The following is a 23,536-nucleotide window of genomic DNA, read 5'->3' as shown; positions in this document are numbered from 1 at the left end:
AACAGAGCTGGGCCTAACTTCCTCTGGTTGGGGTTTGCCCATGCACCTGGCATATTCCAGAGACCCTCTGCCTTAATATTGCCAGGACAGAGGATACCCTCTGCCTTCATGGCTCCCTGGCGTGAGGAGTTCCATCATGGAGGAAAGGGGAAGTGATCGGGCAGTCCGGCTCTAAACCACAGACAGGAAGCTGGTAGGACAGGGGAAACAGTGACCAACTTCCCTCAACAGCATGGGTGGCAGTAAGAGGTAGAAAAGAAAAAACTGTGATTCTTAACTGCCATACATGTTCCTGTCCTCTCTGGCTTTTTTCTAGGAAGTAACCTGGGTGGTATAATTTAAAGGAAAGCTAACTACCAAAATTACCTCTCTGAAATTAGACTAGTAACAGAATCACTGGGGTTCACCTGCAGGCTCCCACGCAGCTAGGAAACAGGAGGGCAGGCATTCCTACCTCAGGGAGAAGCTGTTTGATCAATTTGTTTTCCTAACCTGGTTTTCCAGGGATTCACATAGGGGATGGGAGTTTTAACGCGGAAAGGGGGAACCGGGGGGAATCGAGGTCATTTTGAGGCGTGAGGCATTTCACTGGAAGCGCAGCCTGGATGTGGCACCACAATGCATAGGGAGGGGGCTCACAGACAGATACATGGGGTGTGTTGGGTTGGGGGCACCCACAGCAGCCGTGGTGGACACCAGCAGTGGTAGTATAGGAATGAGGGCTTTGGGTCAGGCAGCCCAACTTAGGAGCTGTGTGGCCTTTCAGGGCCTCAGATTTCTCATTTGGTGACAATACAGGGTTCTAGTGAGGGTGGGAGATGATATATGCCAATGCCGTGTGCAAGAAGTGGTGGGTAGTATTTTTAATCCACTTTTCTGTTGTGCCTAAGGTCAACCAACTCTGATGCCAAAACTGTGAGAAAGGTGCTCCCTGTCTTTCCTAAGGGCTGCCATCCTTTCACTCAGGGCTCTCCTGCCTATTAGAGTCAGATGAGCTAGTGAAGGGTGGTTCCTGGAACACAGCCGGCACATCTGCTCCCCCAAACCATAGGAGCAGCCTCTTTCCTGTATCACCTTATCATGCATTTGCTCTAGGGCCTAGGATTGTGCCTGGCAAATAGAAGGTATGCTTGAAGGTACTCAGTGAAGTGTGCCAGGTGAGGACTCTGTCCGATGCCCCCAACTCACCTTATCAAACCCTCTGACTCCTCCATGCAGGCTGTTGGGCCCATTGTTAATGGCCAGCTGATACTCCTTCCCGTCCAACGTGAATGTTCCTTTGGCAATTCGGTTGGCCACCCTGCCAACCACTGCTCCAAAGTAGGGCTGCTTTTGGAGGTATCCTGCAAGGGTATGGGATGACAGAGTTTTTTATAACTTTAAACCAAAGACAAGGCTCACACCGCTGCCCACCACTTCCTTCTGAGGGCAGCTGCAACTTGGGCATATCTGCGTCCACAGGGAAGCAAGGAAAAATGGTGTTCTTTACACATGACCTTTTCCCTTTCCAAAAGCAATTCATGTTCTTTCCAAACATTTTCAAAGAGCTTTGTAAGGCTTCCCTGGTGGCGCTGTGGTTGAGAGCCCGCCTGCCGATTCAGGGGACACGGGTTCGTGCCCCGGTCCGGGAAGACCCCACATTCCACGGAGCGGCTGGGCCCGTGAGCCATGGCTGCTGAGCCTGTGCGTCCGAAGCCTGTGTTCCGCAACGGGAGAGGCCACAACAGTGAGAGGCCCGCGTACCGCAAAACAAACAAACAAACAAAAGAGCTTTCTAAAGCACAAAGAAGAAACTTAAATCATCCTGATCTCAACACTAGAGAGGACTGTTAGTATTCTTATGTATATCTAGGTATGTATACCTATCCATCTTTTAGTATATGTGTGCATATGCTTTTCTTCTTACAAAACTGAGGTCTTCATATACATGCTGCTCTGTAATTTGCTTCTAGGCCAACTTTCTTAACCAAAAATTATATTTTTGTGTAGTCTTGAAAAGAAACTATCTTATGCTTCTTTTTCTTTTTTAAAAATCATACAATTAGTACATGAAAATTTCCTTTAATGAGCATTAAATACCCAAGTATATAGAGTAGCCTTGCTGGAGGAAACACAGGACACCTGTTAAATCTGAATTTCAGATAAACAGTGAATAACTTTTTAGTGTAAGTATGTCCATATTATTAGAATACATGGGACATTCACATAAAACATATTTATTGTTTATCTGAAACTCAAATTTAGGTGGGTGTCCTACATTTTTATTTGTTAAATCTGGCAAGCTTAATAAAGAGTAAAACATGGAAAACCATCCTTCATTTCTCAACTCCTCTCCTTCCCACTGATAATCACTGCTAACAGTCTGGGATATACACTTCCAATTGCTTGTTTTTGTTTTTTAAATTAACTACATATAAGCACAAACAAATACACGAACACACACATTCTACATAAAGAGGCAAACTACACATATTGTTTTGCAACTTTTCATTTATCAAATGTCTTAAGATCATTCCATGTGACTCCATATCCCTTTTGATGGCTATATGGCATGCTGATGAGCATAAACTGTTGTTGGGCTTTTCTGGGGGGGAAGGGGGCGGGGACATAAAGAGTAGTGTAGCCAGTGTCCTTGTACTTACAACAGTATGCGTGGGCATATTACAGTAACTTCCTTGTCTTTAAGCTTCTCTATGCTATAATCTTTTAGTTTAGATCATCATGGCAGAGATTAAGGTTTGGAGGTAGTTCATTTTTTTGTATTATTGCTAAGATTACTTTCTGCTCTATTTTTCACTCAGTTGTCCTTGGAACTCCATCCCCCCTTCATGTGGTACTCTGTATCCATCACACCTACTGTGGGTCAGAAGAGTATGTGATTCAAGTGTATGAACTCTTCTTACCATGGCTGGAGGGGCTCTCAGGATATGGGCCCTGAACCTACTGGGCCAGTTATAGGTCACACGTTCCCATTACTCAACTGGTTGGGCATAAGTGAAACATTAATCACTCTCTTCCAGGTCTTCCCTGGTTCACTTCCTTGCCAATCTGCAGGTCCTCAGGGTCCTGCCCATAGACTCTCACAAGAGCTAACGGTTATTGACCGCTTCCTAAGTCTCAGCCACTTTCTAAGTGCTCTACATTTAAATCATTTCATCCTCAGAATACTGCTATAAGGTAGGCAGTATTATTACTCTCATTTTACAGGCATGGAAATTGACGACAGAAGGTTAAGTAACTTGGCCCAAAACACACAGCTAGTTAGTGGCAGAATCAGGGTTTGAACCCAGGCAGTCTGGCTCCTGAGTACATGTTCTTAAGCATCACATTATTTGGAGAGCACAAGGCTTTCTGGTTAATTGACCTTACCACCATCTCTCAGCACAGGCAAGGTTGAGTCTCCACCAGCTTCCACCTCTCTCCCCACCTTCTCTGAAGCTGTAGCTTTAAAACCCCTTACATTGAGTAACAAAAAGGAGTCTCTAGGACTTCCCTGGTGGTCCAGTGGCTAGGACTCCACACTTTTCCTGCTGAGGGCGTGTTCCATCCCTGGTCAGGCAACTAAGATCCCACAAGCCGCGCAGCACGGCCAAAAAAAAAAAAAAAAAAAAAACTAACTAACTAATAATAATAATAGGTCTCAATGTTGTTTTCATTTGCATTTCCCTGATGACATATAATTTCATTTGCTAATCGGGAGCTCAAAAATGTGAAGAAAAGCAGAATTTTTGTCCAAAAATTGTTTGGCTATATCTCTTTTTGACTCCTACATTGATCCATTCAACAAGCGTACACCAAGCCCCTACTCTCTGCCAGCCCCATGCTTGGCATCAGAGACAAGGACGAATTCAACAGCAAGGTTGCTGCCTCATGGGCTTGCAAGAATTCCCTAGGAAGGGACCACTTTCTGACAACAATTATTAAGCCAATGGAGGTAAGAAGCCCTTGGTTTAGATGAAGAGTTTTTAAGGATTAACCCACAAGGACAGCAGAAACCACTGCTCTCAACTGTCTCTGAGAAACTCTTCAGAACACATGGATTTTATACTATTTTCACATGTTACTAAGCTTTTAAATCAAGTCAGAATTACAAAACGTGACAGTCCCCAAATTCTGATTAGGACTAAAAAACTTGTTTTTGAAATGCAGAAAATACTGTTTTCCATGAAAAAGGGCAAAGTTTCTAGGTCAAGACATGAATGCTGATTCAGTCGTCAGTTGCTGATGTAGGATAAAGGGTAGACAAAAAGTTTGTCCCTTTTTCTGGGCAAGGGACTGGCCAGAATATATTAATAAATGCTTAACCATGGGGTATGGCCCTGTCCACTCCTCAAATATCCCAAGGATCCCAGCTATGACACCCACCTCAGACAGCCCAAACTTCAGCAGGAGTGCCCCAAATCTCAAATAAAATCACTCAGGATTCTCAGTCAAAAACTCCACACCTGAGTGACTTTCTTTCCGCTTTCTAAGGAAAATAAACACTAGTTTAATTGACAAGCACTTTTAGCATCCCAAATATTTTATATATTTTTAGATGGCTGCTGGTTGTCCCAGAGGAATCTCCATGCCATTTTGTGCACAGTTAACAAAGTGAAATAAAAAAGTTCAAGGAGTAAGAGGGAAGATATTTGGGGGCAAAGGAAGGAGAGGAGATTAAAATGATTAATTGTTCACTATAGTCAGACATGATCACAGCCAATAGCATTTTAATCCACTTGGTTCAAGTGAGGAAACAGATCTAGAGAGGTTAAATAACTTGCCCAAGGTCACACAGCTTTAAGGGACAAAGCAGAGATTTTAAACTAGGAATCCTCAAAGCTCCTACAAGGACACTCTTGGGCATCTGTAATATTAAACTGCAACCTCTAAACTGGTCTCTTTTCCTCCCACCCCCTCTTATAAACGCAGGTTTTCTAAGAGCACTAAGTTTATTTTTTTCTAAGCTTTCCATAATGGCTCTCACGGCAGTAATAGCTGGGTGTTGGTGGCAACTGGGCGGAAGATGAAGGGGGAGGAATAGCATTGATTGCATGAGTAGGTTATTTACACCTCTGGCTTATAGGAAATATCCTCATCACGGGTTTTGAAAGAAGTCATAATGACTGCAGGTGGGAGTTGCAGATGAAAAACATTAAAAAATATTTTTAATCCAAAAAATGGCAGAAAAAATACTTCACAGGAGGCATTACTGATTTTTCTAGCCTATAACTAAAAGATCATATGATTTACCTCTTTAGAATTCTACAGAAGAAAGATCTTATTTTCCGAGGGAGAATTTGAACTATTCTGACCTCCAGTCATGGCCATCAGCCAAGTAGCTTATAAAATCTATCTGGGAAATTAGAGGTAGTTCACGTCTAACCTGGCAATTACAAAAGGACCGTGTCTCATGGAATTATCCATGCTTAGCTCTTCACCCTGGCTCAAAACATTTTTGGAACATGGTAATATGAGGATAACCCCTTACTCACTCTGTCACATCTTATTGCTTTAAATTATTTGCCTCAGTTTGTTTATATAATACTTACATACTCAGATGTTCTAAAAGACTGTACAGTGAAAATCTAGCCTCCTTCCTGTCTCTGTACCCCAGCTACCCAGAGTCCCTTCTTAAAGACATCCTCTGTCGCCAATTTCTTAACATGGGTTTTAATACACTAGAATTGATCAAAATAGTAGCAGACCGCCATTTCACACTATTCTGATTGAGGCAGTTATGCTTCCTGTAATGACATATATGAAGTTCAACCTCGAAGATGGCTAAACATATCAGAAAGCCTCACTTGATATTCTAAATGCTTCTTTATCTTTTGAAAATAGCTTGCTCTCCTTTTTTTTTTTTTTTTTTTTTTTCCTTTTTTAAATAAGTAATTAAATTATCTAAATTATAGCATAGGATTGAAAATGTCTATCTTGATCTAGCACCTAGAATATTTTACTTTTTTTTTTTTTTTTTTTTTGGCCACGCTACTACGCGGCTTGCCGGATCTTAGTTCCACGACCAGGGATGGAACCTGTGCTCCCTGCAGTGGAAGCTTGGAGTCCTAACCACTGGACCACCAGGGAATTCCCAGCACCTAGAATACTTTAGATGCTTTGATTCGACCTGGCATTTTGTGGTGCCTGTGACACATCCTGATAAGAGAATGCTATTTAACTTTCTCAAGAGATGTTAATAACATGGGGAACAATAGTCAATACAAGCTAGATCATTGTAATCTGAGGGGGGGGGGTCTATTTTTTTTTCTCCCTTTTAAGAACATTTGGGGATAATACTTTCTTCCGCCTAGACTCCCACAAGATTCATAGACTCACAGAGATGACTGTATTATTGCCCTCACAAAATAGGCACTTCTATGCCTGCTAAGAAACTGGTGCTTCCCAGGTGCCACATCATCATGGCACACGTTTCATTATGAATTCCATAAAGATGCCTTGTGCTTTAAGGTCCATGTGACTCTTATATGAGAACTAAAATTAGTAAGAAGTGAGTGTGTGTATGAGTGGGAGGAGGGGGGGGTAGTTACCTCCTGAATGGTGAGAAAGAAGAGATGGAAATGGGGTGATTAAAGCAGATGCTCACCGCTTATCAACTCCAGTGCTTTACTGGCTCCGAAATTCTAGGTCATCTATCCAATTCTCCTTGGACTCCACTGGGCAATTTTGCACCAGTCAAGTTATCTCTTTGTGATTCTGGTTCAGCCTAGCAAATGGTTATGCTACTAACAGAGAGAGGTGACTCAGCAAAAGTGATTCTAAAGAATCCTCTTTTGTCACTTGTCAACTCTCTTGCTTTCTGACTCTGAAGACAGAAGATAGGAACACCACCCCCTGAAGTAGAAGGGGGCGTGGAGAGCAAGGGTAAGTGGAGCTGATTTCCCCCAGCCCCTGCACCTTCCTACCAGTGAGTCTCCTATAATAGACTCGCTGAAATCATCAAAGAAATTCTGCTGAGGGTTACCTACCTCCTTCTCCGAGCCAAGCTGTGGAGGCTCCAAAGGAGCTAAAGACAAGCAACCAGAGGGCAAGGAATAGGATCCTCAGAAATATTTTTATAATACATTTTGCTAAGGAAATGAGCCAGTTTTATCCTCCTAAGGGAAAACCAATACTCTCAGGTTTCTTGACCTCCAACAATGAGCTATGTTACATATCTAAAGAACCAAACAGACAGAAAAACAGACACCTAAAGGAAAACCTCAAGCCTCCTCTTAACAGATTTCTCCCGTAGTGGAGCACAGGCTCCGGATGCGCAGGCTCGGTGGCCATGGCTCACGGGCCCAGCCGCTCCGCGGCATGTGGGATCTTCCCGGACCGGGACACGAACCCGTGTCCCCTGCATCGGCAGTTGGACTCTCAACCACTGCGCCACCAGGGAAGCCCCTCTTAACAGATTTTGTCCATGCCCCTACCACTGAGCAGAGAGAATTAATTCTCAAGCAGTTGCCTTCTGCTAACTTTATTTCAACCTCATTTTCTGTCTAGCTACTCGGGTGTGCCAAGAGATAGCAAGCACTATGTACATTTTCTTTTGCCCCAATCAAACTGCACTGTGAGTTATTTATTTACGCAAATATTTGGCTAAGGTCTATCTCCACATCTACGCTGCAAGCTGCATAATGATGGGGACCTGTCTCATTGAATGAGACAGTTGGATCAACAGTGTTTGAATGCAGGAATTAATACATGTTCTTAATTGTCTACGGATTCCCACAGAACAAAGTCCACCCTAGCTATAAGGAGACTCGTTTCTCGACAGTAAGTTGGTCTTCCTCATTCTTTCAGCACATAGTTATTGATCAGCCTGGGGGTGATCACAGACCAAAGCGGATAAACTTCTGCACCCACTAAGCTTACCTTATGGAGCATTTCTGAAACAACCAGACCTCAAAGAGAATCTAATCAAGGAGAAAGGAAGTAGAAGACGCACGTCTTTGATCATTTTCCTTCTTCAGAAATGGCAGGAGGAAGAGCAGGGGGCCACACCCCCTCTGGCCTGCACTTTCCCCTCCCCCCCTTACAAAGATCCGGCAGCTCAAAGATCGCTCCAGTGTTGCTGGAGTTTATCTTACCCTCAACTGACTTTTTTTTTTTTTTTTTTGTGGTACGCGGGCCTCTCACTGCCGTGGCCTCTCCCGTCGCGGAGCACAGGCTCCAGACGCGCAGGCTCAGCGGCCATGGCTCACGGGCCCAGCCGCTCCGCAGCACGTGGGATCCTCCCAGACCAGGGCACGAACCCGCGTCCCCTGCATCGGCAGGCGGACCCCCAACCACTGCGCCACCAGGGAAGCCCTCAACTGACTTTTTAAATAAGACAAAGCCTAAATGTATAACCAGAGGCCCAGTCCTACGTCAGTTTCTATTCATTTTGTCTTTTTCCAAACACTGGATGGCAACACAGTGAGTTAGCCGGATCCAAGTACTCCTGATGGTCACAAGCTCCGTACTTCCCCTGCATCCCTGCATCCCGGGCAGGCTGTGTGGGGCAGTGTGCCAGGTGGAACTGGGGCCCGTCCGCAGCCCGGGGCGGAATTCAACCCACCTTCCAACTCAGCAAAGCCGAGCACCAAGTCTGAGGCTCTGCCCTGCCTGTCTTTAACCTCCAGGGCCGTGATGGTGCAGCCCCAGGAGATGATGTCTACTCTCAGCTGGTCTGACTGCAGCTGGAACTTCTCCACCGTCCCTGCCCCCAAGGGCAGGTCTCCAAAAACGGCTCTGGTCACCGAAACCATGGGGAAAGCCAGGGGTGTGCAGCTTCTCCAGGTCCTTCGAACTCCCGCCGCCAAACCTGGAACGGCAGAAGTTTACTGGAGAAGGGGCGGGGCACGGCTCAGACTCCTCCCTTTTCTTGCCTGGATTTAGGGAGTGACCGCTCCTGCAAAAAATATCCTCTGGGAGCTTTCTAAATCATTCCTTTGCCTGAGGCTGGCACGCAGGCAAAGTTTCCAGCCACCCTGGCAATTTCCAGCTAGTTCCTTTCCTTTACTAACGCTGACTGCATTGCATGTTGGGAATGGTAGTCCTTGGAAGATGAAATTGCATGTTGGGGCCTGTAGTCTTTCTAAACCCAAATCCTGAATCTGCAGGGTTCTATTGCCTTCGCTGACACGAGGCTCTCAATATGCAATGATCTGTTCATTAATGGTGGCTAACTTTCAGATAAAACGCTGATTAATGAAGAGATCAGAATTAGGAATAGTGAGGGAAGGAAAAATTGGGGGAAATTTTGGTTTTTAAGTTAACTCTTTGATCCAGACCGGAAAGAAGTATGGAGGTAATTTAGAGAAGGGGTAAATAATTGCAGGTTTCTCTGCACACTGACTGAAGATCCATTCTGTTTGTCCCGCACAAACAACTCTGAACATGTTTCTGCTGGAGCCACTGCCAACAGCCTGGACAGGGTCACGTGTAGGTGATTAGGGCCTAGTTTATATGAAGGCAATCTCTGACTTTCTTTTCTTCAGGGAACCGGGAAAGGACCTTGGGTATATACCCCTTCTTGTTCCTGAAATCCAAAGTTCCTTTAAGAAGGGATTAAGGATAAATATGTATTAATGTCATATACTGTACTTTTATTATCTGCTTTCCATAAGCAGAAAAAGGCTTTAAGTGGGACTTCCCTGGCAGTCCAGTGGCTAAGACTCTGTGCTTCCAATGCAGGGGATGTGGGTTTGATCCCTGGTCTGGGAACTAAGATCCTGCATGCTGTGGGGCGTGGCCAACAGCAACAACAACAAAAGGCTTTAAGTATGCACTGCTAGAAGAGAAAAGACACAGAGGTCATAAATAATAGTTATGCTTTGATGTGCCTCAGAATTATCCACAGAGATTTTTTAAAATGCATATCCCCAGGCCCATACCTGGAATTATGGATTCTGTGAGTCTAGGGTGAAACTCAGGAATCTGCTTTTTTCACAGGTTCCTCAGGTTATTCTTATGCAGTTTATCTGCGACCAGACTTTGAGAAATATTGCTCCAGGTTTTGATGGCTAATCTCAGATTTTTTTTCCCTCTGATGGCAGAGGACTAAGATAGAGCTACCAAAAGCCTTAATAGGATTGCCAGATAAAATACAGGGGCCTGGGTTATTTCTTTGCTAAATCTGTCCAGACAGTACTGGGCCTAGGAAGGGGGAGGATTCTGGAAGCCTGACGACATGTTTTACTTGACCATCTGTATACTCAGCTCAACTTTGCTTGACACTGCTTTTGATTTGGTTACTAGATACTTCAGAGGGGATCCAGCTAGACTGTGGTGAACGCCAAAATGCGTGTATGACGGAAATTAGGAGAATTGGGATCCCATTCCTGGAATCAGATGCTAATAAAACATAACAGTCTCTCAGCCCTGTCTGTGTAGTTTGAAGGAATACTTAACATTCTTGCCACAAAGCCTCAATTCTCATTCATGAATCAGGGGAATTCTGATAGCAAAGGAAAAAGAGAGCTTGCAGCAAGCTTCAGTGAAGCATAACATATAATAACAAAAAGACCCAAACAAGTCAAATTATAGACTGCACTGCACTCATACAATAACGGGTAGGCACTCTTGGTGCTGCTTCATCAGAAATTCCCATAAACTCTGCCACCCTCCTCAGCCCACTTAACATTTATGTGTATGCTGACTCATACACAAGCCCTTTCTGCAATGCTGTATTAGCAAGGATGTCTTAGAATCTCTTCTGTGAGCAGGAAGACCGAATTTTCTTTTCTCGGCCACCAGTTTTCAATGTTCTGCCAAGCTCATGTTGTCACAGAAATAAATAAATGCATCTGGATGGCCAAAGCCAAGTGTCACCAGTGGGTGTCTTGTAGCTTGGCTTGTTGGAAAATGAAACATACCATGATGTCTCTCTAAGAGCTACACTTCTTGATTTCATTTTCCTTTAGCTTTGAAGGGTTTAACATATTGTCCCCAATAGGACTACTTTGTGCTAAGTCAGGTGTCAGGCACAAATCTTGATTTTTCTTACCAAAATATCTTATTTTCTTAATCTCACAATGCTAACTTAAAGGAATATCTGTGCACTTAAAAAGGAGAAGAAGGGGCTTCCCTGGTGGCTCAGTGGTTGAAAGTCCATCTGCCGATGCTGGGGACGTGGGTTCGTGCCCTGGTCCGGGAAGATCCCACATGCTGCAGAGCATGAGTCATGGCCGCTGAGCCTGCGCATCCGGAGCCTGTGCTCTGCAAATGGGAGAGGCCACAACGGTGAGAGGCCCACGTACCGCAAAAAAAAAAAAAAAAAAAAAAAAAAAAAAAAAAAAAAAAAGGAGAGGAAGAAGGAGGAGGAGAAGAAGCTGAAATCTAAGGAAATATTCTCCATCCCAAATGTTGGATTGGGTTAAAAGCAAGGTAGTAATCTTGAGAATGATGAGAATGAAGCATTGTCAAATTTTAGGGGGTATTTACTTTTATGTGGGGGATAGGGGCTGAGGGTAAGGTTATGAGGCAAAGGGAGTAGGAACTGTGACATTTAAGTCAAAGAGGAGTTACTTAAAGTGGATACCTTTTCTTTCAACCAGAGAGTGAGGTATCAGGGTGGACAGGTCAAGAATAAGGTCTGTTTTTCTTCTCAGCTGGAAGTTAGTCCCCAAAGCTGAATGCTAGGAGAGTCAGGAATGAGGAATCAAGGCCCTTCCTCCCTGGGCTCCACCTCCTCTTTCTACACAGAAACTGCAGGTGGGCTGTTCCTAGGACCCATTAGACCCTAAGCCCATAAAGATGTCTCCCAAACCTTAAGCTATTGACAGCCTGCTACACAGAGCAAACTCTCTGAGATATAATAATAGTAAACTCTCTGAGCTATAATAATAAAACCAACTCACAATACCTCACAGTTTGTCAATAAAGAGACCTAGAATAGATTCTCTTCAGTCAGGTTGATACATTACCATCCTCCTGTTTCCTTTCTCTTTGCTCAGAACTCCAGTGATGTTTACTGTCAGTTCTCTTTATCAGGTGCTCAGTATGCACTGCCTTAGATCATCCCTTATCTTTCCATGAATACATTTTGTTGTTGTTATTGTTTATTCAACTATTGGCTCCCTGACTCAATTTTTTTACATATATGTTTTATAACCCAAACAAGACTATATTTGGTTTCAGATGAAAACTACTTGTATCTGGAAGCCAGGCATACTTGGGAGAATGCAATCAGGTTCATGAGAGGTAGGATTCTTCACAGTTCATCTCCATTTCATCAACAGTTTTGAAGGAGCTGCTGGGGAAGGTATTATGGGGACAGGTGAGAAGTTGCTGAGGAAGATAGATTAAGTTTTGCTGTATGACATGTTCATTTATCAAATAGTCAATAAGTATATGCCAGGCACTGTGCTAAGTGCTGGTTGTACACTGGTAGGTAAAACATGATCTTTGCCTTCAAGATGTTTACAGTCTAAAGTGATATAATGTTCATCTCTATCCTCCATAAAAACTTCAGTAAAATCTTCAAAATTCAATTCACAGTCAATGCTAGATGAAACAAAGTACTGGGACTGGCCTCAAGATAGCTATAATTTCAGGCTTGCCCAAAGATGATCAGCCATATTGGGAATATTTTAGAATTCCCTAGCACCAAGAACAGTGACAGGCAATTTTAGATGTTCAATAAATAATTATTCAACAAATACATCACACATTTATATATACAATTTTCTAGTGGAGAATTGGTTCTGGTGCCAGAAAACCCAGGTTCATGAGGCAACAGAACTTACTGTCTGGGCAATTTGTTCAACCACTTTGGACCTCAGTTTCCTCATCTATGAAATGGGAATAATATCACATGTTTGACCCATCCAATTGTTAATTGATCACTAGTAAATATTAAGTACTAAAAATTTACTGAGCACCGTGATAAGCACCCCTATGAGTCAGACACTATTACCTTATACAGAAATTGAGACTTAGAGAGATTAAGTAACTTGTTCAAAATCACATGGTTAGTAAGTCAGGAAACCAAGATTTGACCCCGGGCTGCTGGACTGCAGAGATAGGATCATTTAACCTCTTCCTTATATGCTGCCTAGAATTGTGGTCAACTGAGAACGTGGATTCCAAAGCACTAACTGAATACTAAAACATCACACTAATTTAAAATATTCATCTTCTAATTTTATGGTAACTGCAAGTTTTAAAAAATCAGTTTCTGGAATTAGGTCACATTGGGTTCAAGAGGGCATTGTATTCACTTACTGTAGGTAAAAAGGACCCAAGGAGAAGAACTAGTCCTTGGCACCCAAAGACTCTGGAAACTAGGCACTCGTCACCTCTGGACCTATTATATATTCATTTTTTATTTGTTATTATGTCTCCTGCCAAGAAAATGAAGCTCCAAGAGAGCTGGAAATTTCACTGCTGCATCCCAGTACCTAGAACAGATTAGTAGATGACTAAAAAACTATTTGTTTAGTGAATGTTTGAGTGCTAGAAAGGACGTGAAGCATCTCTTTTACAAAGCTGGTGAAAGTCTCAAGTGATAAAACTCTGGAGGACAGCTTGTCAATATCTAGTAAAGTCAAAGTACATATAACTCAGCAATGGTCCATAACCAAGCAATTATATTCCTTGGAATATACCGTAGATGATCTTTTGCATATAGGCATAAGAATATTTATGGCAGGGTTTCCCTGGTGGTGCAGTGGTTGAGAGTCCACCTGCTGATGCAGGGGACACGAGTTCGTGCCCCAGTCTGGGAAGATCCCACATGCCGCGCAGCAGCTAGGCCCTTGAGCCATGGCTGCTGAGCCTGCGTGTCCAGAGCCTGTACTCCACAACAGGAGAGGCCACAACAGTGAGAGGCCGGCGTACCGCAAAAACAACAACAACAATATTTATGGCAGTAGTATGCATAAGAATGAAAATTTGGTTAAAAAAAAAAAGAATAAAAATTTGGAAACAACCTAAGGTCCATCAATTGAAAAGTGAGTAAAAAATATTGTGGTAGGGGACTTCCCTGGTGGTCCAGTGGTTAAGAATAGGTCTTGCAATGCAGGGGACGCTGGTTCGATCCCTGGTCAGGGAACTATGATCCCACATGCCCCAGGGCAGCTAAGCCCTCACTCGCCGCAACTACTGAGCCCACGTGCTCTGGAGCCTGCAAGCCACAACTAGAGAGAAGCCCGCGCACCACAACTGAGAGCCCGCACGCTGCAACAAAAGACCCGAGCTGCAACTAAGACCTGACGCAGCCAAAGTAAATAAATAAATAAATAAATATTAAAAAAAATATATTGCGGTAGATCTATGTAATGGAATATAACATAACAGGAAAACGAATGCACTAGGGCTCCACAGGACCTCAAGCATGAATTTCATATTTATGATGTTACGGGAGAAATAAATCACTGGCAGAAGGATGCAGATATATCATTTATATCAAATACAAAAATTTGTAAAACAAACTAGATCTCCCAGAATCTGAGCCATTAGTCCAGGGTCATTTAGCTTGGTAAGTTGTACAGCTAGGATCTGAACCCAGAGCACTTTCCATTATATCAAAATGCTTCTGGTAAACACTGAAAGGCAGATATGGATTAGACCTTCACAGAGCTCTGGCAACCTTACTGATTGATCTTTTCTTAGCTTGAGTCAGTTGTGGTGCCAAGCGACTGGCCTGGAGGGTGAGGTATTTTCTTCTCCTCATTCTTTGATATGAATAATAGATGTTTAAGCAAAATTATGTAAAGCAGCTTTAGAACAAGTCCCTCATCCATTACCTCTGGCTTGATTGTAGCACCTATTTATATAAATTCTGGAGCCACAGCTAGCCTGAGCACATTCTTTGCTTTTATACAGACTAGATAGCCACTTCTAGGTAGCTTTTGTGACAGCAATACCTTCAAGAGTCAAAACTCTTTTATTTCTCAAGGTATAAACCACCTCAAGCCTGGCTTAGGCAAAAAAGGGAATTTATTGGCTAAAGATAACGAAAAGTCTAGAGATGTTCAGGCATGTTCAGGCATGGCTGGATCTGGGTTAAAACTATGTCAGTAGGACTTGGTATTTCTCTTCCTCTTGGTTCTGTTTCCACTGCATTGGCCCTATTTCCAGGACTGCTTTTTCTATATATGATTTCTAGCATCCCCAGTCTTATATTATCCTATGATAGCAATCTTAAAATAAATCAAACTTCACATTCCCAATAATATCAATAAAAGTCCCAGTACTGAATCTCACTTGGTCATGTGCTCTTCTAAACCAATTACCTGCTGCTTGGTAGGGTGAAGTCAGGCTGACCCAACAATATGGACTAGGAAAGTCCGGGGGTGGGAGGGGGAAGGTAATTCCCCAAGGAAAAATCTGAATGCTATTCCCAAAGAGAAAATGGATGCTGATCAGGCAAAAACAATGTGTGTCCACCAAAAAGAGTAATGTCATTAGAGTGTTAGAAGTTGGAAATAAAAAATAACTACACAGGGAAGAATGTAAATTGATACAGCCCTTATGGAAAACAGTATGGAGGTTCCTTAAAAAACTAAAAGTAGAACTAGCATATGACCCAGCAATCCCACTACTGGGCATATACCCAGAGAAAACCATAATTCAAAAAAAAGGATATGCACTCCAGTGTTCATAGCAGCATTATTTACAATAGCTAGGACATGGAAGCAACCTAAATGCCCATTGACAGAGGAATGGATAAAGAAGATGTGGTACATATATACAATGGAATATTACTCAGTCATAAAAAGGAATGTAATCGGGTCATTTGCAGAGATGTGGATGGACTTGGAGAGTGTCATACAGAGTGAAGTAAGTCAGAAAGAGAAAAGCAAATATTGTATAATAACGCACATATGTGGAATCTAGAAAAATGGTATAGATGATCTTAGTTGCAAAGCAGAAATAGAGATGCAGACGTAGAGAACAAATGTATGGATACCAAGGGGGAAAGGGGTGGGGTGGGAGGAATTGGGAGACTGGGACTGACACATATACATTATTGATACTATGTATAAAATGGACAACTGATGGGAACATGCTGTATAGCACAGGGAACTCACCTAGTGCACTGCAGTAACCTAAATGGGAGGGAAGTCCAAAAGGGAGGGGCTATCTTTTATGTATATGGCTGATTCATTTTGTTGTGCAGTGGAAGCTAACACAACATTGTAAAGCAACCATACTCCAATAAAAATTAATTTAAAAAGATAACTACAGGGCTTCCCTGGTGGTGCAGTGGTTGAGAGTCCGCCTGCCGATGCAGGGGACATGGGTTTGTGCCCCGATCCGGGAAGAACCCACATGCCGCGGAGCAGCTGGGCCCGTGAGCCAGGGCCGTTGGGCCTGCGCGTCCGGAGCCTGTGCTCCGCAATGGGAGAGGCCACAACAGTGTGAGGCCCACATACCGCAAAAAAAAAAAAAAAAAAAAAACCCAAAAAAAACTACACAGGGAATTCTTATAGAGAGTTCAAGCATTTAGAATATTTTGACACATCAGAATACCTGTGTCTCATGAAGAGCTTTCAACATTTTGTCAGTGCTTTCAGTAGCAGGTGTTGCCACATCCTCATTTCTATTCTTGTTTTACTTTTGCCTTGGTCTCTTGACTAATGTGGTACTGACGCAAACTTGCTCAAACCTTTCTCAACATTTTTCAATTACCCTTCGGTTTTTCAAAGGACAAGAGCCACCAACATTCTAGAAAGAATGTTAGCTTCAGTCTAGTCTGAAGCACATTAATCTTTGCCTTGTCTGAAGACAAGGTGGATCAAGGAATTGCTCTCCAAGTTTATCTGAACTCCATCCCTCATAATATGGAAACATATCAAAAATCATGGGTGAATATAATTCTTGGCATAAAATAGCATTCAAAAAACATTTTAAGGGACTTCCCTGGTGGTCCAGTGGTTAAGACTCCACGCTTCCACTGCAGGAGGCACAGGCCCAATCCCTGATAGGGGGGAATTAAGATGCCATGCTGCATGGACCAAAAAAAAAAATTTTTTTTAAGATATCTTACTCAAATAAATGTGGAGCATTCGCTCTCATGATCTTGCCTGCCTGATTCAGTAAGCTTTGATTCAGTCCGTTCCATATCTGCTAACCATGGGAACCAGTCATAGTGTGATCTTAATTCCTTAATTCCTATATGCTATGTCACTTGTTCAAGAGGTCCCAACACTTTTATAATTTCCTGCTTTTGAATGGATAACATTTGGCTCAGCTTGAATGATAAATTTCTGACAAGATGTAATAAGCAGTTTTTTTTGCCAAATCAGAACTTCAAAAAATTACTCTTTGATTCGTTAGAATTATATTTGGCTGTCTGTAACAGACATCCAAAATAATAGTGGCTTAAAAGAGATACAAGTTGATTTCTTTCCTAAAAACAGTCCAGTGGTAGGTATGTGAAGTTCTGGGGGTTTACTTTACTTGCAAGCTAATAAATTGCTGTTTCACGGATGCTGGCTGAAGATACAAGATTCCTAGGTCTGAGACAAAAAATTTTATTACTCACTGCATCCAAGCATCATGGGCATCATGTTGGTGCTGGTTCCTCATGCCTTTCAAAACCCACGGAGGGGTACTTCCCTGGCGGTCCAGTGGTTAAGACTCCATGCTCCCAGTGCAGGGGGCACGGGTTCAATCCCTGGTCGGGGAATTAAGATCCCGCATGCTGCGTGGTGCAGCCAAAAAAAAACCCATGGAGGGACAAAGATGGACACTCTACATATAGTGGGTTTGCATTTCAACTGAAATCTACCACTTTTACAGTGGCTGGTAAGCAAGCCTGCTCTTTGTCTGGGAGAAGACGTTACATTATCTCTTGAGCCTGTTGATTGCAAACTCAACTCTGAGAAATGACTGGCTAAAAGCAGTCAAGGTCTTGCATTGCTGGCATACCCAAAAGGGATGTTCAGGGATGCTCAGGCTCACCACTGCTTGTTTCAACAGGTGGTCCGAGGTTGGGATGGCAGCTCTGCTCAATATGGTCATCTGGGACCTAGGCTCCCTCTAACTTGTTGCTTCATCATCCGTAGGGTGTGGCCTAAAGTCCACTTGGCCAAGGAGATATGCTACCATGTCTGCAATTAGAGGAACCGGGTGGAGGAGAGGAGACAGGGAGAGGAACTGTTGGAGAAAGGGCAGCCCCCCTCCCTTTAAGAACACATCCTGAAAGTTCTATACTTCACTTCCCTTCATCTCCCATTGGCCACAGTGTATTCACATAACCATATCAAAGTTCAGGGTATGTTGGGAAATGTATAATCTTTATTCTAGATATTCTATTAATGTAGTATAAAGGAGAAGACATTGGAGAATAAGTGGCACTCTGCCACATTCTTTACTAAAAGTTGGTGGTATTTAAATAAATACTTTCCAGGGACCTTAGAGGGTTGCTAATCACCACTTTGTTCCTCCCATTCTTTGTACATAATGAGAATCTGATCCTGTGGCTTGGGTGGGTACTGGTCGCAGCCGGATATCTATGAGTACACACTCGGGATGGGACCACAGGTATCAGATACTCTACAGGCATTGCCCAAAGTGAGAACACAGAGGAATCATATGACTTCCAAGGATCTGGAAAATGACAGAGATTTTACTCCAGATGATGGTGTGTTTGTGAGTATGGTGCTAGAGACTCCAAGGATCAAAGTTGCAAGGTCTGGAAGAGCTCTACTTGGAGAAGTTTATTATGCCCAGAAGGTGGGTGGTGCAGCTTGGGAACCATTTTCAAGAGCCCAAGCCACACAGGATTTCCCCCCAACCCTCACATAAGTGGATCCTGTAAAAGATGTGGAGAACTCCAAGTCAGTCAGCCCAGGACAAGGGCTATTTCTGTCATGGAAGAGGAGACAAAACCACAGTTGGAGGGAGGGATTTCCAAGAGTCAGTGTTGACCCAGTATAGTTACAGTAAGGAATTTCCCAAGGCCAGCTGACTGGGAGTTGCTTGGGGCACTACCCTAAGTAGTACCCAGCTGAGGTCCGTGGGATGACCTTGTAGTTGGCAGGTGTTCTCTACTAGTTAGTGGTGGCTCTGGCCTTCTAGTCTCGGGGAAGCTTCTCCTTCATGGAACACTTGAGCCTCTGCTCAAAGTAGAAGCATTTGGCGAGTTCATTCTACTTGGACTTCAGCACATTACCTCAGTCATCTCCCTTGATTTTGTACCATCTCTTACCAAATTGACTGTGTCTCTCTTCCTGCAGGTGGGTAAGACAATTATCGACCAGGTTAACTTTGTCCTGAACAGGGTTCTGGCAGAAGAAATCCTTGTCAAAAATTATCACATATTAAAAAAAAAAAAAAAAGACTAAGAATGAGGCCTTTAGAATGGTCTCAGGTACATCAGCAGATATACCAAGATGCGTGGCATTGATTGATGAAACTATGTGGCTTCTCTAGGAAGAGAGAGAGAGCAGAGAAGGCAAGGAAGTGAGGGGATAGCATTTTAACAGCAAACGCTGGGGGCACAGGAGGCCTATCAGATGTGAGGCCACGATAGGAAGGCTTATCAGAAAAGACTTTACCTGGACTCCTGGGGCACATTCCAGTGGAAATTGCTATGTGAGTTTATTGCAGCAACTTTGGGGCACTGATAAATAGCCAAGAGGAACAGAGGCAGAGAATCTAGCTAGAGGGAAGGGGCCTGGCAAACACTAATGACCAGGCTCAAAAGGTTACCGGGCAGCTCAGGCAGGGTCCAGCCAGAGTCAAGGCAGTCAGCTAGTCCATAGATGATGCCAGTAAATGAGCTTGTACCCTACTGTAAAGCAGGCCTTTTGCTCCTTGGTTTGTTGGAGACTGTCTTCTGGGTGTGCTGTGGATTACAGTCAGCAAGTCAGAAGCCTATAGGCAAATTCTGCCCTCCTTTTGGGTAGGCTTGAACAGGGAAAATTTTAGCCCTACTTCTATTCCTCTTCAAAAGGTCAACACTGAATTTAGGTCAGAGAATTGCAGCGGAATTGGCTGTTTCTTCTGGGCTCAACCACATTCTATAAAGAAGTGTGGTTATACAAGGGGCAGGTGAAGTCAAGAGGAGACAGAATGTGACAGGCCCCTGTGTAGTGTTTTTTTTCTGACACCACTTCTGATACGAAATGTGTGCTGTTTTTCCACATACCAACCAATTCTATGACACTAATTGAGTGCCCAACAATTCAATTCAATTCTGACACTATCTACCTAGAATTAGGGTAAGGTCCCATGAGTTAAGGGGCTCACTCCCACATGACTGCCCCTACTTCAGACCAGCTGCAAATGGGGTACGCAGGCTACCCACTCTTCTGCCTGGCTAACTACAGATTTGGGAGTTCCCACGAGCTCCCCTCAGGTTTTTTTTTTTTTGAATTTTATTTATTTATTTTTTTATACAGCAGGCTCTTATTAGTTATCTATCTTATACATATTAGTGTATACATGTCAATCCCAATCTCCCAATTCATCCCACCACCAACCCCCCCGCCACTTTTCCCCCTTGGTGTCCATCCCCTCAGGTTTGATAATATTCTAGAATGACTCATAAAACTCAGGAAAAACACTTTACTTACATCTACCAGTTCCTTATAAAGGATATAACTCAGGAACAACCAAATGGAAGACATGTGTCAGAGAAGAAAAGAAATTTCCCTTACCCTTCTAGGTTCTTCTGGTTGGTCTAAGAATTAAATTGACATGAGAAAGATTAACAGGAGAAAATCAAACAAAAATTTAATAACATGTATACATGGGAGAGGCCAAGGAAAACTGAGTAACTCACCAAAATGGCCAGAACCCTCACCTTAAACACCATCTTCAGTTAGAGACAAAAGAGGATGTTGGGGGTAGTGGTTTGGGACTCTAAAGGGGAGGAAGGCAATTAACATGAGGTGGAAAAGCAAATGTTTGTTGGTAAACAAATGTTTGCTGGGCCATGCAGAGACAGTGGGACACAGAGAGGAATTTTAACAAACAGACTTTGCTAGGTTCCTCTCTGCCAGTCATACTTAGTTCATACTATAGTTATCTATGGTGATAGCTCCCTTCCCAGAACAGGGCCTCTACATTCTTTAGGCAGTTAGGGGGAAGGTCAAAAGTTCTTCCTAAGTCTTTTGGGCCTTGATAGTTTTCAGTTCAGAATAATCTGCATGTCAAGGGATATTTTGGGGTGGCAAATTTTGCTCCCCTACAGATGCATAGAGCCAGTTATAGGGGATGGGGGTGGGGAGTGGGGATTGGCACAGAGCTTCCATGCTCTCTCCTGTCGTGCCATCTTCCCAGCACATGAATGTGCTCACCAACTTGCAAGCCCATGGAACTTATTTTTTAGGTTTTTAATCAAGGGTTTATTAGCTAGGCATGATTAATTAAATTACTGGCCATTGGTGATTGAACTTAGTCTCCACCTCTCTCCCTCCCTGCGGAGGTCAGGGACTGGGGCTGAAAGTCTAGCCCTTTCATCACTTGGTTGGTTTTTCTTGTGACCAGTCCCCATCCTGAAGCTATCTAGTGTGGGTCCCCCCCACTTAACCCCCCTAAGGGTTACCACATTAGCATAAGACACTCATCACTCAAGAGAGTCCAAGGATTTGGGAGCTTTGTGCCAGGAACTGGAGACAAAGACCAAATAATTTTTTATTATTACCACAGCCCTCAACTGGGCCCCACCACCCACTCTGTCTACCAGAATAACCAGGTCAAGGAGGAGAAGAGGGAAACTTCCAGACAGGGCAGTGATTCTCATACTTTGGTGCACATTAGAATAATCTTGGAAACTTATTTTTATTTTTTTTGAGGTACGCAGGCCTCTCACTGTTGTGGCCTCTCCTGTTGCGGAGCACAGGCTCTGGACGCGCAGGCTCAGCGGCCACGGCTCACGGGCCCAGCTGCTTTGCGGCATGTGGGATCTTCCCGGACCGGGGCACGATCCCATGTCCCCTGCATCGGCAGGCGGACTCTCAACCACTGCGCCACCAGGGAAGCCCTCGGAAACTTATTTAAAATGTAGATTCTTGGGTCTGACTGTCAGTGACTCAGTGACAGTCACTGAGAGAGGAACCTGAGTATCTGTATTTTTATTTATTTTTAAATTTTTATTTATTAATTGTTATTATTTTTGGCCACTTGGCATGCACAATCTTAGTTCCCCAATCAGGGAAAGAACCTGTGCCCCCTGCAGTGGAAGCACACAGTCTTAGCCCCTGGACACCCGGGGAAGTCCCTGTATTTTTAGTAAACTCACTAAATGATTCCCATGCTCGCTGAAGGTTGAAAGCCAGGGAGTGAGCATTTCCTTTAGTCTTACACCCAACCCCAAAACTATTCCTTTCTATAAGCTTGTCCAGTCAGAGCTCCAAGTCTGATTGTAGGTTACCACCTTCCCCTGACTTAAAGACGAGGAAGAATTACAATTGAGTACAAAGGACTCCCAGGTGAAGCAGATCTTTAGGATCCCGGAGATTCTGCCTCAGGTTGGAATCAGAATCTCAGCAAAAGGAATCAGAATTAACACTGGTCAGTGTCTGCTGTGTCAGGGATGTGCATGCTAGGCGTTTTCATGTGGTTTATCTGTGAGGAAGGTATAGCTGTTATTATTTCATGGCTGGGAAAACCGAGACTCAGAGAAGATGTGGCCAACTATGTATGGCCGGTATTCAAACTCAGGCCTGCCTGGCTCCAATACCTACCTCAGAATGGTAAGTAATTAAAAGGGAACATGCTGAGCTGGTGTGACTTAACTGTGGGCTGGAGTCGCTGCAGCCACAGTACCGAATGTCAGTCACTCCATAATCACTGCTATGGAAATGGCAGCGCTGACATGGCAGCACTGGGCTGCCAAGTAGGAAAAGCTTTGGCCTACAAATGCTACTTACTGAAAAGCTACTTTCTCAGAGCCTCCCTGGGAAATCACCAGTCCTGCTGAATGTTTTCCTGTCTTTTTGCTGAACTCAAATCCCTGTGGTAGGAGAGCCCAGCCAATGGTTCTGGAAATTGCTGGGATCATCACATCTTGGGCTGAATCTGGTTGAGTCCAGCGTGGTTGAGTCTAAGTTGTTCCTCTTCTGACAGGAGGAGTGTGCCCTGGAGAGTTCTGTGCATCTAAGTTCTGTCAGCAGGGCCAGGGCAGGCCAGTGGGAGAGTAGCCCTTCAGTTCATGGCTGGGGTAGAAGGAGACAGGCTGAAACAGGAAAGGTGTCACCCAAGGCTTTTTGAGTTAGCCAAGGTCAAATCCAATGGGAGCAGTGGGGAAATAAGTAGGAGAAGGACTATAAAAGTCAGCAGCCAGAATTTTTTAGTTAGTCAGAAGGAAGTAGACCAGGTGATGGGGAGTGGTTCAGGGATGAGTCACTGAGTGGACAGCTTGGCCACCACACCTGGAGTGTGTCATGGGGCAGGCATAGGACCTTAGAAGAAATATGTGGATCTGGCCAGATTCTGTTCTGCTTCCATGTAGGTTCTTCTCCTTCTCAATTGGAGTCCACAGTGTGACATGACATTGATAGAAGGGGCAGGACAGGGAAATACTGGTGTCACCAGGAGAAACTGGCTAAGCGATTACCAGGATTTGGATTCACCCATGAGCCCAGAGTCTAGTCCTCGGCCTTTCAGG

General features: G+C 43.8%; 1 protein-coding gene across 4 annotated transcripts in view; it reads right to left on the bottom strand.

The window, feature by feature from the left end:
- The window catches only part of GALM (galactose mutarotase), a 110,442-nt gene that overhangs the window by 51,125 nt on the left and 35,781 nt on the right, over window positions 1–23,536 (bottom strand). For 3 of the 4 annotated variants that reach the window (XM_032653490.1, XM_032653488.1, XM_032653487.1), the window contains exons 5-6: window positions 8,546–8,791; window positions 1,189–1,343 (exon numbers count right to left, since the gene is read on the bottom strand). In XM_032653490.1, coding sequence (XP_032509381.1) covers window positions 1,189–1,343; window positions 8,546–8,735 — 345 coding nt within the window. In that variant the 5' untranslated portion in view covers window positions 8,736–8,791. Of the gene's footprint in view, window positions 1–1,188; window positions 1,344–8,545; window positions 8,792–10,975; window positions 11,084–23,536 lie in introns of those variants that run through there. The other variant, XM_032653489.1, reaches the window with a different exon arrangement.

The sequence above is a fragment of the Phocoena sinus genome, chromosome 13 (assembly GCF_008692025.1).
Source record: "Phocoena sinus isolate mPhoSin1 chromosome 13, mPhoSin1.pri, whole genome shotgun sequence".
Classification (NCBI taxonomy): domain Eukaryota; kingdom Metazoa; phylum Chordata; class Mammalia; order Artiodactyla; family Phocoenidae; genus Phocoena; species Phocoena sinus.
This window is presented reverse-complemented; position numbering and strand designations above follow the sequence as displayed.